This window comes from Lepisosteus oculatus, chromosome 3, assembly GCF_040954835.1.
Source record: "Lepisosteus oculatus isolate fLepOcu1 chromosome 3, fLepOcu1.hap2, whole genome shotgun sequence".
NCBI classification, from domain to species: domain Eukaryota; kingdom Metazoa; phylum Chordata; class Actinopteri; order Semionotiformes; family Lepisosteidae; genus Lepisosteus; species Lepisosteus oculatus.
In genome coordinates, this window is record NC_090698.1 from 38,305,523 (window position 1) to 38,322,568 (window position 17,046).

Genomic DNA, 17,046 nt, shown 5'->3' on the forward strand with positions numbered 1-17,046 from the left:
GGACTGGGGTACTATATGTGTAGAGACCACCTGTGTTTGTTAGGGTTTCCTCTCACAGTCCAAAACTTATTCTTTATTGTTTATTAATTTAATTTAGAAATTAAACATGATCATAGTGGCATCAAAACTTGGAGGAGTGTAATACAAGGAGGAAAGTGCTAGGAAAAGTGTACAATAAACAATTCTAAAGAACAAAAGGCCAGCAGTCTTTTGGCCTTTTGCCTCATTTTTTAACTAGAAGAGTTTAAAGCAGCTCATCATCCCTGCATCTTATCAAATGTTCTTTTTCATAATAGATGCAGAAAGATTTCATAGTCCTAAAACTACTTGGGAAATAAATTGGCAGGAAGCTGTTATTTATAGCCAGTAGCAGTGCTTCATTCACCTGGGCCCTGGTGCAAGTTGCAAGTTGTTATTTTGGGCACCCTCTTGGAGTTTTGCTTTGCAGGGGGAAGGAGATTTAGGTATCGGCCCCCCTTGCTCCAGCACTGGGCCCCCATCAAGGTTGGGCCTGATTGCAGTCACAACCATTGTGCAGCCTGTCATACCAGCTCTGGCCTGTGCTAAGAATGGAGAAGTGCCAAACACTGAGGAGGGTACAGGGCAGGAATTTCAGCCAACTGAAAACCCGAAAAGCTAAACGAGAGGCCCATGTCACTGAAACCTCATATATCATCTGACTGTTACACTCCTGGCTGATGTAGTTTCCCCTAACATGCCACAAGTTATGAAGGCAGAATCTAAGAGGTATTGTAACTTAAGAGCATTTAACTAGCTTTAAACAAGCTAAATTATTTGAATTGGTACGTTCAAACTTCATATTTTATTACAGTGAGTGTGAAGAAAGCCACACATGCAAGCAAATCCACATTAAGTACTGTCTCTGCAACAAAAAAAAATGACTTCTTCATGTAAAAAGCTTTCTTCAAATGAAGACTGTATTTTCAAATGACTTTTCTTAACCACAAAAGCTTTTTGTTATCAGTGCCACTGTCAGACATTGTACCAATAGGATTCTTTCACAGACAATGAATCTTACTTAACTCCCACAAAATGAAAACCATATGCCAGAATTACGGCTTTCAGCTTGCATCAGCAACTTTTCAGCATTGTGAACCATTTGTTTTCCAGCTTACAAAGCAGATGGGAAGCATTTCCTTTAGTGCAGTATCATATGATCTAAAACAAGACCATGTTTTCTACAATGCAAGAGACAGTCAGTAGTATTTTAGACAGAAACTTTGATTTATATAAAGATATAATTGCAAAACACACTTGCTTTTTAATTTGACATTTATTACGATTGGTTTCATGGATAAATTCATAAAGCCAACCAAAACTTCAGATTTGCAGAAGACCTAATCCCACATAAAAGGTTTTCATTCCCATGCTTTCCAAAACGTTAAAAAGGCTGAAGTCACAATTTACTGCTAGATTAGATTATTTCTACAGGTTTTTAGGTTTAATTTCCTTATTGAACTGAGATCCAATATTAAAACTGTTCGGAACATGCAAACAGAAATTTGATGCAGCATAATAGCATACACAAACTTGTGGTCTCCTACTTTTCATTTTTACATTTTATTTTAATCACTTTCTACAGTATGTGTTGCTGGGAGAAGACACCTGTTCCAACAATTTAAACATGAATCTAATATTTAGGATTTGTGCATGTGAACAATAGTAGAAAATGTCTCTATGCAACAGTGAACTCTGAAAAAGATTGAGGACAGGACAGGTAATTATAAAAATAAAGTATGTCCCTTAAAATCTAAGATCTCTGGCAATATTACACTAAGGGGACAGCAGTAAAAAGGATTTCTACTGATTTTTAAAGAACATTACATGAAGTAAATAATAATGGAAATAATTTCTGATGATAGTTCTTTTCAAATACATCGAAAACACTAAATTGCAAGTAACACATCAGTACTCAGCAGACTAACCAGTTCTGCAGGTGAAAAATGTTATCACATGCAAATTATGTGATTCTCATTAGACGTGTGTTCAAATTGTATTTAAAGGTGAGACACTGCAAAGCCCTCATGGCTTTTAATCAGTTTATATACTGTTTTACTACAACACAGAAAACATGAGTTAATATCTCAAGCAAATAACCATGGATTGCCGGTAACAGAACCTCAGCTGTGTTTTGCCAACATTCTGATGGAAAGTTCACTGTCACAAATATGACATTAGTCCCATTCACAGCCCTGTTGACAGCTAGGGCATCTACCCAATCAACAGTATTAATACATACAGTATATGAAACTGGAAAACATGATCCCAGGCATTACTGAAATACATCTTTTTGCAAACTTAGTGTTTTCCTATTTGTCATTTCTTAGGCAAGGTTTCAGGATAGGTACTGGATGTCAGAGCTGTGCAATGCACCGATAGAGGCCATTGCAAAGAAAATATTTACTAATATCAATGATAGTCAAGAATGATCATCTTACAATGAACGCAAAAGTGACTGATATGACCAATATGGAGTTTGCACACTCTGGCTTCCTCATTAACATACCTTCGATTCCCAGATATTCTTTCTCCCTTTCATTCCAACCAAGGCCCATAATCTCCAAGGAGCTGATACTGATGTTGGCTTTCTTCTAGTTCGCTTTTATGATATGTTTGAAATGCTAGTTTAATCACTAGTGGTCTCTCCCAGGCAGAGTACTAACCTTGATGTTGATGTGACATTTTCCACAAAGAGTGAAATATGTTGTCCATGTTTTAACCTCAATAAAGAACCGTTAAGTAGGAATAATGGCTGTCCTGCAGGACACCATGATTTTATTTTTATGCTACCCTCAATACCTGCTTCATAACAAGGCTGCTTTAACAGTCTGAAAATTTGTCAGAGCACATGCTGTAGGGTCATTGGTGTACTTAATATACTGTATATATATTTTCTTAGAGCTAGATGTGAACTACAATTAAGTTATTCTTCAAAATTTTAAAATAATGCAGAACTCACTTTGGCTCAAGTGTTTAAGCCTAATATTAACTGTGGCTTATTCAGCAATAAAAAAATGTTGTCATACTATGCATTTATTCAAAGTCAGCTGTTCTCCACATTGCAAAGACTGACACACTTCCTGTTTCAGATATGCAAAATGCCTTGAGACTGGATTTCTTTAAATGTGATCTCATTTCCCAAACCTAGCGTCTGTCTTGCACTGTGTATTCAGCAGCATGATGAGTAAGACAAAGTTCATGACTTTTACCACATACTGTACAAGGCTGATTTTAATTGCATACCCCACTATCCATTTTCTCTATCAACTATTGTAAAAAAAGCATTCACACTGTAAGTACAGAGCCATTAGAGATCCCTTGAAATAAAAAATCAGTAGACTAGTATTTAGTATTTTGCCTCATTTTATAAAAGAGTACAGGAAATATTTTTATCAGTTTAAGAAATAGCTTTCTGCTTCAACATCATGAAATTACCCAGCATATCCTTGTTAAAAAAAAATCACAACCTCAAAAAGGATAAAATTCAGAAATTTGAAACACCAGTATAAAATGTTTTGTCTTTTAATTCAGATCCTGAACATTAAAAGCAGTATACACAGTTTCAACATTTAGAAAGATTAGTTTCAGCTCACTTGTGTAGGTCTGTACTCTTCAGGTTACAAGTTTGAGAGATCTTTATCTTTGCAACTTCTAGGCTTAAGCAGTTACAGTACTAAAGAAAAACCCGCACATTTCTCAACAATTTCAGTTTTTTGTTACATCCATAGCTCCTCACCATCAAAGCAAAAGCAATTCAAGCACTGTTGAAGAGTGCTGATCACAGATGAAGAGAGGACAAGCATTTTCTTTTTTCCATTTACCTTCCTGTGTTCCATACATGAAGAACTAAACTGAACATTTTCTTCTATAAATTCACATAAATGTAAAGTGGAGTTCTGAGTTAACAACTGGCTATTTGGCCAATATTTCACATTTGGTTTTGTTTCTATATTAAATTTCTTGAGGATAAATGTGTTCACCTCAATTCACTAATTTTACTCTTTGCTATTATTTTCTATAAAATTGAACAATGATGTTTGGAGGTATACTGTACATTCACTCACTGTAAAAATATGCTTGATTGCAGATCTAAATTCTTGAATGACTTTCATGGAAAGAGATTCTCTAAGTGTGCATTTTGAACCCAAGAGCTCAGCCTAGTGTTTTACATAGTATTTTCTCAACAACACCCACATTATACCACGGGTATGCTTTTCGTTATTCACTCCGGAATTGTAACCTGAGAGAAAAAATGATTGACATTTATACTTTCATAATGAAATAATCTAATGTGCATTACACAGATAAGAAATCACATGCACTTTAATGGAATAATATAGAATTTGACAGAATGCTCTCTATGGAATTTATCCAAACCTAAAGCTGCATCTTTCTATCCACTTCTCACTTTGACTAAGCTGTTCTCAACAAGAATCAGTGAAATATTCTCCTTTGTAGTGAGGGTAACACCTCAACAATAGTAACACAAGACAACCAATCTGTGATGGAGTTTATTGTGTTTTTGCAGTTGCTATACTAAACCGTATTTCATGCCTCCTGCACTACAAATTACAGTAGAATGTTTCAGATATTGAGCATTCATCTCACAATGTGTATTGCCCGACTGTTCTTCTGCCTTGAAGACCTACGATTCTGACTAATTGGCTACATTTCACTTGGGGTGCACAAACCACTGGATTTGGTTAACAGCAAGCCCTATAACCAGCAAACCCTACCCCACAAGGATAAACTATTACTGGCATTACTGGCAGTGCTATGAGTATTTATGGTGAGGTTACACAGTCAGTGATTGCTGGTGCATCCAAAAAAAAACATGCAAAGTCTTTATATTCCAATACTTTATAACATTCCAGTCCTTTTTTTCATAATTATTAGCTGATCCAACCCTCCAATCCTGTTTCACTGTTTAAAGTGAATGAAAACCATCCTGTGAAGCATCCTTGTTCTTAATCTCTGTTCTGTATATACCGAGTTATGCATAAGTATATATGCAGAAACAGCTGTCTATAATTTTCCTCAAAGGGAAAGAATCATAAATGACAGCTTAAATTATCAAGACATCAGATTCTTATTCCTAAACTAACTTACAGGGCCAGAAAGTTCTGTTTTTGCATCTTGATTGTTTAAGATCACACTATTAAGTCAGGAACAATAAAGACAGGAAGTTAAAAGGCACAAGACAGTAGCAATAGCTGCTCTGGTAGTAAACTGTAAACATTTTTTCTTTACTTTTTAAAGATTATGAGGGATCACATTCATTCAGATTGATTATCCAAGGCAACGGATAAAGGCCAGTCAATGGTATGGTTTATATACTTTTAATCTGAGCACCCTTCTGGGTGCTTAGTAAGTACTAAATATCAAAAGATGTTTCTGAACAAGGAAATAAGGCTTATAATATTACAGTCTTCAACAGTTACATTGGTAGTGTAAGCAAAAATATAACTTGCCTTCACAATATTTTTTTTTCTAATACAGGAATATGTTAATACCTCCCCTCCACTCACCTACACACATACCTACCAAACACTGCAGTGATTTTTATCTTGGTAATAAAAACTCTGCAGATTTTACTGTAGCAAGGTTATTCTTCAAATATGGAACCTCAAATGTCTTTGAAATGTTCTTCTGCACACTAAGGAGGAGCTAAAACGCCTGCAAACCAATCCGTTTTCCAGAACTGCCTCGACAGAGGCAATCAAAACAGAAGTCATGAATCCAAGATGCTGGTAAGAATTTGCTTGAATGCAGTAGGTGGGGGTGCTTTTCTCTGTAAAGATTGTATTGCTAAAGCAATGCTCATTAATTCCATCTGGCTTTTTTCAGAAGTGAAAGGCCACAAGTTGGGGAGAGGTGAAAGTCCATCTAGGGTCTAGGCATTGTCGTATTTTTGCAGGGCCTCCTCCAGCTTGTGCGTCACCTTCTGGAAGAAGGAGATTTGCTGCTGTAGGAAATGCTGCATCTGTGCCTTGAAATCCCGTACACGGATCTGGTGGAAATGCTGGATCTCCGCTAGCGTGGCGAAGGAGATGATATTGCAGCGCTCATTAATGCCCTCAGCCTGCGGAGACTCCATCTTCCCCTCCTCCACATGCTTCTGGCTCTCCTTCACTTTGGTTAGGGCTCCTGCGGACAAAAGTTTCTAGAGTTTCAGAGTGTCAGGTAAATAAAACATTTCATTCTCTAACAGGTGAAATACAAACACCTAAACCGTTCTTCAAGCTAGCCTGCTTTTAAGGTTTTAGTTTGCTTCCTGATAGCTATAAGGAGGTGGAAGGATGACTTCATTCTGTTTCCAGTAGAGTGAGCATGTCACATGATTCTAATATTTATCTTTTGCTTGAATTAAAAAACTATTGTTCAAAGCTCTTAAAAATACCTGCAGACAACTGTAATATTGACATAAAGAGAACAAATAAAATCCTCAGCCCAAAGTGAGACAAAGTGTCCTATTATAAAAAAGGAAGGTTCTACAAAAATGCGTGACTGTAACAGACAATAGTGATAAAAGTCTGTATGGAACAGTTCCCTATAGAAAGGTTAAAGCAGAAATGTTTGTTCATCTATACAGGCACTGCCTAGGTTAGGTACCAATTACACAAATTCAACTTTACATAAAACCATCATAAATTAAAAATTCTGATTGTATAAATTATACATAAGTGAAAATGACTTATGGCAGTAGAACATGACATTAAATAATTTCCGCTACTCTCGATAGAAAATAGTAAATATGTAAAAATTAAAAAACAGTGCAGATAGCTTAAGAGTGAAATTTGCCAAGTAAAATTTGATTTACAGAATGGTTTCCAGAACCAACACAGAAGTAATGAACTATGTGAAATCAGTTTATTTCTTCTTCTTCTATGAAATGGCAATGGTATAAGTAAAGAGAGGAAGACATTTAGTGTTATCTTAACATATATATGAGTTTCACCATTCGCTTAAAGATTCTCAGAAATGGGAAAAACACTCAATTCTAGGTTATGACACTTGGCATGCCCAAATGAAATTTCCCATTGTACAACAAATAACAGTATTGAGGAAGGCAAGGTAGGAAATCTCTCAAACATATATTCGCTTCTTTAAAACTGAAAGGTAGGGGTTGATATGATATTAAGTATTTGTGCAAAAACCCATTATGTTTAGTAATCACAGATAGGCTACATACCTAATGGCTGATATTTGTCATTTGGTTAAAATCCAGGGACTCCTTCAAGACCTACAAGTTCGGGGTCTTTAACCTTCCTACTGACTCAGCATTGATAATTGATTGACTGTTTGTCTCAATTAAAAACCTCTTTGTTCACAGTTTTATAACCAGTTATGCTTTAGGTTCATTAACACCACTTTTGGTGAAATAAGCAACACCCTTGCTAACTGTCTTTTTAGAAAATCAAGTAGCAAAATTTCACCAATTCCAACACCTGTTAAGCCCATGCTTCATGCATGAGTAAACGTTCCAATTTGTTCTGTTAAAATCAGGAAGAAGAACCAGGAAATGAGCTAAATGCATGACAAATTATGTAACAGCTGTTATCATGGGTTTTATTGTAATTCACATTGAAAAATAATTTATACAGTTAATATTGGATGATTTAGGAAAAACTCTTTCAAAGGTCTTACCACATAAAGAAGACATTTTATCGCTTAATACCATTTACTATGGATTATAACTAAGTCTTCTAGGTATAAGCAAAGTTATGAATAATAATTCTGATTAAATGCCATGCAATAAATGGGACATTTTGTTCTCTGCAAGGTCACTTTACAGTACCCATCTGTCTCTTTAGTACTACAGACTTCATATCAGGGTGATTTGAATAATGTCAAGACAAAATACTCATACACTACAAATAATTTGTCTGGAACTGATCTTTAAGGTTGTTTGGTTTTCAAATTCGCAGTACAGTACAACATAGAATGCCATCAGGAAGGTATCATTGAGAAAATTACTGAACAACTGCTCTACTACTTTCATAAAATGTCTTGGCAGGAATAGCATACTCTTAAAGCAAACTACTCAACAGGCTAACACTGAAGTGATGGGGAGAAATATGCTCCCTATGCAGAAGAACTAGTTGTAATTAACTAGAATAAAACAAACTGTAATACTGCAAATAAGAAAAGGATATTGATTAAGAAAATTGGATACACTGTATAATACATATTATGCTTTTGTGTAAAAAAGGATGTGTAGCTGATCAGAAGTTTTTGCTTCTTCCATTTTCTTCCTCAATTTGAAAAAGGGGAATTGCTTCTTCCAAGTTTTCCAAGTAGCTACATATCCAATGAAAAAATAGTGTTAATATACATCTTATATTGTTCTTAACAATGTACTTGCAGCCAACCGTTTATAAGATCTCTGCTATATGCACAAAATTCAGTCTTACATATAGCCCTTGGTGAAATCTGTCACCAGTAGTACCCTGCACTGTAGAACACTTGTGTAGTCCACCTGTGAAGTGACTTACTGTACTTTGACCTGCTTCTTAGAACAAAATACAATATGTCTAACTAGGCAGATGAGAGCGAGGTTTATAACATGTCACTTCCAGATTTCCTCTTGACAAGGGTCAAGTGGGGTCATCTCTGTACTTTTCACTTCTGGACTTTGCATGTTCACACCCTCAAGTGTTTTGCAATTCTTATGCAAATACAATGTTGGATTTTTCAGAGATTTCATTGACAATATAAAGTGTAAACGGCAGCTCCAAAGCGATTTCTTCTTGGAAACAAAAGATTATATGTAAAACATGAAAGTCATTTTCTAAAATTGTGTAGTATTGCCAACTTTGCTACTGTATCTTCAGTGTTCTTTCATTATGTTCTGCCCTGCTTGCTCTGAATTTTTTTGATTAATTTGAACTGATATGGCCCTTTGATTTTGGCCTATTTCCATCCTGAATTTGACCCTTGTGTCTAAAGTTGTGGCTTCTTTTTTCACTTGAAGTAGCAAGGGTGTGAGGTGATAAACCTCACATGAAAAATCAAGAAAGAAAAAAGTAAAAAGTTACCAGTTTGCCATACAAATTGTTAGAAAATGAAAAGATTGAAGTTAGTTATGATTCTCTGTAAATTATTTTAATCTGTAGCATTGAAGACAGTACATTCATGAATAAAATATGTACTGCTTTTAGCTAAGTGAAGTAGTAAGTTAATAGTGAGTTACTTAGTAAGGGATGGCCTAAGAGCTAAGTGGTAGTGGAATAGAAACAGGAAATACAGTAGGTGCCAGCCATCCCTAGCTACACATACTGAACATGTTCCCTAAATGGGAAGGTATAATTGGGTGGAGATGAAGGAAAATGCCCAATCACATTTGTGTGTCGGCAAGAAAAGAGGTAAATTGCTTTAATACAATTCTTGCTCTCATTCTCCTGTGAGTGAATTCCACCTTTCTTTAGATCCAAAGTACCAGCAATTTGGCCTACACTTTGACATCTAAAGCATAATAGGACAGACCTTCTGAGGCAAGAAGAGCACAGATTAAATAAAACATTACAGCAATTTGAGAGGTGATCTGAGGTAATATTTTTGCATCATCAAAAAGTAACATATCAGCTTATTAGTTTCAGTTTCAGATGAGGTTATCAACAGATCCCACCTTAGGAGTACTCCACAAATAATGTTTTGGAACTATGTGCGGTTTGTGTTGGGCTCCCCAATGCATATGTGGTCTGTTTTGTTCTATAATTGCTCTCTCCAGTGGGATGGGAGTTTCACTTAATAAAAGCAAAATAACTGCTAAATAAGAGCCTGGAAATAGATTTATAAGTTAAGGGATTTTTTTTTATTTGAGAAAGAAACCTAACAGACAAAGCCTTTAAGAAACTGTTATTAAAATGTAATATTAATTTTAAGAGAGCAGACTGATCTGTGGGAGGTCTTTAACTGTAAAACAACCAGTATTTCTCCTATATGGTGCGATGCTGATTGCTCTGCTACTAGGGTGGTCCATATTTGAATGAATAAGAGAGGGTAGCTTTTGTCCGATGAAAACATGGACTCAGGAACTCAGTCTTTGTAATTGTCTAAATAATAGTTTGTATGTTTACGGGTTGTAAAAAAATATTTGTTTTTTATACTTGTGCTTCCCCAGTCTTTCATCATCTCCCTGTGACAGAGAAGCAAAGAAACTATATGATCAGTCTGGTCAGTTTTCATTATGACTAAAGGGGTGTGCTGTCGGGTATTTTAAATCCATGTCATAATCAATTTTGACTTTTACACTAATAATCACAACCCATACCAAACTATTTTCACACAACATATTGAATTCTTGAATTACTAAACACATTTTCATGTAAAATGTATTGTAATATTTTGCCGATAAGTATTTAAAAAAAATGTTTAAAAATGTTTCTTGTTTTCTGTATTGACATTACACATTCCATTGCTTTTAACAAAGAATAACCAACTAACCAGAAAATGTGGGTGTTCCAATGTTCATGTTTTATTTAAAAGGAACAACTAACAGGTTTATCCCATGATGAAAAGAGAAGAGAGAAAACACAACATTTCGGCTATGAAGTCTTCATCAGGTGTGAGCATGTGAGAATGTCTGTTATTTAATTTAATATTGCCAATTATTTGTTATATCTATGCTCCTGCTTTGGGAATCCTGATCCCAGTCAGGTAGTACCCAGACATGAATGCTCAAAAGGCAAGTGAACTTTGTTTTAAAAATGAACTATTTACCCTAATGAAATATTCCAACTTAAGCAAACCTGGATTGTTTCTCTTTTACAATTGTCTTATTATTTCTTCTAAATTTGTCTTGTAAATATCAGAAGCTTCTTCTCTGTACCAAATACACAGAACTGGTTTTAGAATTTAGAAACATGGAAAAAAGGGATTTCTGAAGTGAAAATATTTAGTATCAACACCTCTGAGGTGTTCAGACTTGTAACATTTTAGTATGCTAACCCTCTTCTAGCAGGCAGGCAGTTCAACATACCTATGGTCACAAAGTTAACCCCTGGTTAGCTTTAAAAAAGCATTGACTTGTAATATGCACTTCAGTCAACCACTAATCATATGCTGGCAAATGTCAAATGAGTTTAAATCAAGACCCCAGCGGAAGATTCCTACAAAGCTGAGACAGCAAATAAATAAAGATAACCCTGTGTCCTGTCCCCCTGAAATTCTGCTTACTGCCCAGGTTTTTATTTCCTATATAATATCAGAGAAATAACTGGAATTATCAGAGAAATGTGTTTGGGTCTAGGACTAAGAAAAGAGGACTAGAATTTTTCTTTCTTAGTACTCAAGAACATGAACATCCCTTTTCTGTGCACTAGAATTTTGTTACACTCGTACTTATGAGTGGAATATTATTGCATATTTGACTTTGTTGTGATTTTACTATTACAGTTAACTGCTTCCCCGATAGCTAAATTCCAATATCCTCTGCTTTCAATTAACTTGCTTCCAGCAGGAAACATTTACTTTTATTTTTTAAAGGAAACATCATATGGTTAGTTACACATACTGTTTTAATGCTTCCAGAATTCCCCTTTTTCAAATTGAGGAGTAAACTACAATACTACTAAAGCAGAGATAATAGTACTGCAATTTCTACAAAAATCCTTTTGACTCCGAGATTCTTAGATTACATATTCCCTTGAAATAACCAAAATAAAAGATTTGTATCTAAAGCAATAAAACATTTCAGAATGGGATAAGGTTTTAAGCAGTATGTGCAACAATGGCAAATTATAGTGTCCAAAACACAGATTTGTGATAGACTGTGTCAACAAGTTACTTTTCTTTCTATCCATTCAGTATTTCAATAGAGCCCATTTATTCTGCTGTGCTACTGTTGCTTGAGAGCAGTTACTAACAGGAAATTAATTACTTAACCAAACAAATAAATAATACAGTGCCATATCTGCAATCTAGAAAATATATTCTGGTCAAAAGTGTTTTTTGTTTTACATCTTTGGATAAATAAAGGGAGATAAATTTAATCAAAAATTTAAAGCTACAGTATTATATCAATTGCCCCCTAAAACAGCAGTATTGTATTGTACTTATTTGCTGTTATTCAGTATAACTAATACATAAGAAAGACTGGCTAGGCTCAAATAAAGCACCTTAATTTCCTTCCATTTAAGCAAAGAATCTTCCTCCCATCCCCCAGCCACAATTCATTAGGCCCTAGGACTGCATCTTCCTCTCTTGTTGGTAACCCAGATGTCTCAGACTCAAGGCACTTCAAAAGCAGCTCAAGTGAATGCTGAAATAGGTGGTGTTGGCTCTGGCAGAGAACGAAGCTACTATAAAAGTTCCACTGACCAACAGGCACGCCCCATTAATTGTTAAGATCCTGGATGCCTGCCCTGGCAAGGATCTTTGTTGCGTGTCTTGTGATTAAAAGTTGGAAGGGGGAAAAGACGTATTTTTTGACAACATATAGAATGTATGCATTTTGTCAAATTTATAAGTCTGGCAGTTTGTAGCAAAAAGGGGAATAAATAGGTATTTTATATTTCATCAAGCAAGGCCTGTGTTGAATTAGGCACTGTGGCAACTGAGGAAAGATGCTTGTACTTGTAGTACACAGTATATAACAACACTATGAAATTAAATGGTGAAAGGTACAAAAAGATAATGTCTCACATAATTTTTAAAAATATTGTACCCCTGTTCTATATACAAAGTGTTTTCAAACCTACTCTTCCACTTCCATTAAAACAAGTCTTTATTTTGTGAGTGATTAAACCCAAATTGACAACAATGTACTGTTAGTACTGGTTTGATTCTCGCTGCAATTCCCACTTATTTAATCACTCCATGACAGCTCATAACACACACCAGCAGGCCATGAAATATTCTGAAATTCCCAAGGTACAACTTCTTATTTACAATGACAACCTAGAAATATTTACTGTATATGTATCACTGCATCAGATGTAACCAAACCAGATCAAGGATAGAATACGCCGTGAATCATACAGCATGGTGACATTGTGGCCTGCTCAAGTCAACTGTGGATATACCAAAATATATTCTTAGTTATTTCTTGAAAATCCTGACAAAATAAAGATACACTTACGATATTGTCCAGTTATATTAAATTTAAAATGTAATACCAACATCAAATGAAAAGAGGAACAAAGCTCTAAGAGTAGCTCTTGCAACTGTTAAACCCTTGTAAATAAACATTTAACAAAAGTACTTCAAATCCATTGTGAATTTTAAAGACTAGTACTCAGACTGAAGCAGAAGTTCAATGTGACCATGTTACAAGCTTTGTAGTAATGAAATTTTCACTAAAGGTTAAAGAACAGTTTTAGCACTGTTAAAGCTGCAAAGGGAGAGGCTTTGACAAGTGACTCACCCTTGTGAGTTTTATAATGAGCAAACAATTTAAGCTTTTTTCAAGTTATTAAACTAGGTTACTGAAATACAACTTAAGATGTAGTAAAAGGAAAGTCTCATAGCAGCCTGAAAAAAAAAAATGTCATTCTTGTGACAAAGACCCAGTCTTTTTGTAGCTTTGTAGCTTGATTTTGTCAGACCTAAGAAGCCCAAGGTTGGGCATTGTCAGTAATGGAATGGAAGATCTTAAAGGGAAAAACTGATTGGAGTAAGTAGATTTAGTGGATCAGTAGTTGCCACCATTCCCCTGACTCAATAGTTTCCAGACTAGTGTCCCATTATACTATACATTCGAATATTGTGTCGTAGGAGGTGTTGTCCTTTGTATATGATGTTAAACTGAAGTCCTAACTGCTTGACCAAGGTCCCTTGGCAGTGTTTGTAAGAGCAGGTGCATTAACCCACTGTCTTGGCTCAACTGCTTTATCTATACCATCTTGTTATTAGTTGACCATAAAATGAAGATGAATGAAACATCCATCCCATCCATTTCTAACTGCTTCTTTCAATACAGGGTCATAGGGAAGCCGGCGTTGAATGCGGCAAGGAACAGGAGCAAGGTAGGATACACCCTGGAGAAGACGCACACAGACACAAACACACACACACTCACACCAGGGCCAATTTTCACAGAAGCCAAATAAACTACCGTAATGGTTTTAGTTTGTGAGTTTGTGAAAGGAAACAGAAGCACCCAAAGAAAAGACTTTTTAAATCACTGGGAATGAAAACTTCATGCAGATAGCAACCCAGGGCCCAAATGCTGCGAGCAATGCTAACGTCTGCGCCACCTTGCTACTTAAAAGCACTAAATAAACAACAATCCTAATTCTACCTATACTTTAACAAGCACAATGTACAGTTCACAACATCAACTCTGTAAATCTCCTACTCAGAGAGATTGCATCCTTTTTTAACTTTAACACACAGGCCTAATCAGATAAGTACTTTTAATGTAGAAATTCTTTCCACTTCCTGCTTAATAAATAAAGAGAAGAGCATTACTAACAGGTACTTTGTTTAAGGATTTACATAGAGTATGTACCTGCACATAATGCATGGTTTTATCCGTGTAACTTATTACAACCTTTAATAGTATTTATTTTTTAAATATATTTTTTTATTTCAGCATGTTGGTAAAGCTATAACTAAGGGAATGGCATGTCCTACAGTATTCTCTTGCTTGTCCGTCTTCAAGGGATTTTTTAATTCTAAATTTGTATAAAACAACTTTTACAGATTCCTAGTTAACACTGACGCCCAGTGTTAGAGCCGACTATTTTCTTAGGAAGCTCAGTTCCTTTGGTATATGTGAAATGCAAGTTTTTATCAATCAATGGTGGCAGCATCCATCTTCTACGGTTTCGTGTGCTGGGGCAGCAGCATCATGGCAAGAGATGTAAATAGACTCAAAAACTCATCAAGAAGGCTGGCACTGTGTTGGGGCTGAGCCTTGACTCACTGGAGATGGTTGCGGAGAAAAGATTGCTGACCAAGCTCACAGCCATCGAGAACAATGCCTCTCATCCATTACATGGGACTGTTATTAGACAGCTGAGCACTATTAGTAAGAGTGCTCCAGCTACGGTGTTCAAGGGAACGTTTCCGCAGGTCCTTCCTCCCAGCGGCTGTCAGGGTGTATAACACTGCCCTATGCTAGGCCTGTTAGCCCTTCATCTGCTCATCTATGGACAGCATGCTGCACTATTGTACTTTTGGACACTGCATTAATATACTGTTTATAATGTGGTATTTTAAATCTGTATTACCCATGCACTCTTTGCACATCTTTTATTGTTTTACAGTGACCATTAGCATATTTTGCACACACTTATTTTGCTATTTTATTTTGTATTCTATATACTTATTTAATTACTCTAATACTTACATTAGAATACATTATTCTGATGTCTGTCTTGCTTTTCTTGGGCTGGGCTGCTGTAATGCCTCAATTTCCCTTCGGGATCAATGAAGTCTTATCTATCTATCTAAAATTAGTTTGTAATGTTGTTCCCCAAACCTGAAACTCTCTGAGGAGCTTTCAAAATGGCTCTCAATCCCAAATCAACCTGTACTTAATATTCACAATCACCGTCCTACTTCCACTGCTATCATTTTACAGTACAATCAAAGCTAATTTACAATTTTAAAATTCTTCCTTTTCTTTGATGTTTGACTTCAAAGTGTGATTCTATTAACAGGTTGCCCATTAGCCTGAGGTAAGGTCACAGTAGGGCTGAAACGATTATTCGATATTGTCGACAAATTTCCGTTGTCGATTTTTTGTTTACATTTTCAAATGGGTCTCCAACCTCCAGTGAGTTAATGACTTAACCTGAAGTGGGCAGCAATGCTGCTATAGTGCCATAACTATAGAACAGGTTGAAGAAAAAAAACTAAAAATAATGGCAGAAAGTTAAAAAAGAAGCAGTGTGGGAACATTTTCTTAAAACAAAAGATAAAACCATAACATGCAGAATTAAGGTGGTTGATTTAAGATTACATGGCAGTACAATGTGCATGCTTGAGCAAATTTATTGCGTTTGGTGGTGTGAGCAGTGTTCTGACAAACTGAGCTACTCGCTCAGGATTGGTGGCTACCCGTAGTTCGAACGGTCAGAGTAGTTTGTCAGAATGAGCTACCCTTACCAAAATCACTGAAGCTTTCCATATCCTATCAAATTCTACAAGGTTAATTTGGTTAATTATACATAGGTTTCTCAAATGGGGAAATATCACAAGCTCCCATTCATTTGTCTATTAGCCTAAAGTTAGCACAGTTGCAGTTCAAGTTAATATGCCATTGCAGTATATTTTCGGTTTGCTTAAACCTCACCATATGGATAGTAGTCTTTCAAAAAAAAACAAAAAAAGAAAAGAGATAAAGCTTGTCATCCTATCAGAAATAATTATGGGCTACTTTGAAAAATTGTTTATTTAACAATCAGCAGCTAATCAAACAAATAACTCGTCCTTTAAACCTATTCATACATAGATCATCTTGTGAACTACCGTAATATATAGCTCATCTCATATAAAAATATGATCAGAATATACTACAGTGTTAACCCAGTTAAATGACACTGCAACCAAGAGAGATATAATCTACGTTTATTATTTATCTAATGTTCATCACCACAGCTCATAGCAAATCTTACAGTCAAATGAAAATTAACTTGCTGCTATTCTGAATTAACAGTTGGATTTCAAGGGACTTATTTGAAGCTTATTTTGAACGTATTTGAATCCTGTTTTATTTATTTATTTTTTTATTATAACACAGAACATTATTTTGTATTTTTGTACAAAAAAGAAGAAAAGTTTTTTTCCTGAAATTTAAGAGTGAAAGACAATCTAGTTAGATGTTAATTAAGTTGAAACTTTTTCAAAGTTTTGTGTTTTTCATTATTTTATTGAATAAAGCTTTATGGCTACTGAACAATGACAATTTTTATTTGTCACAGCCTTTCTCACTTACAAGCCATAATGTTCAGCTAAGCCAATTAATTGATTAAACAGTGTAATATTCACCTGCATAATCGATTATCAAAATATTAATTTGTTGCAGTTGTAGTCACAGGTCTCAGGTACAAATCATCTTTGAGAAATTAGATCTGA

At 35.4% G+C, this 17,046-nt stretch overlaps 1 protein-coding gene across 3 annotated transcripts in view; it reads right to left on the bottom strand.

Annotated features, from left to right (window-relative positions):
* Positions 1–17,046, bottom strand: part of snx18a (sorting nexin 18a) — a 62,294-nt gene that overhangs the window by 29,500 nt on the left and 15,748 nt on the right. Inside the window, exon 2 of one of the 3 annotated variants that reach the window (XM_006626743.3) lies at positions 3,528–6,168. The exons of the other annotated variants lie outside the window; for them this stretch is intronic. Within the exon in view, the coding sequence (XP_006626806.1) occupies positions 5,915–6,168 (254 nt within the window). The 3' untranslated portion in view covers positions 3,528–5,914. Of the gene's footprint in view, positions 1–3,527; positions 6,169–17,046 lie in introns of those variants that run through there. 3 annotated transcript variants of the gene reach the window in all.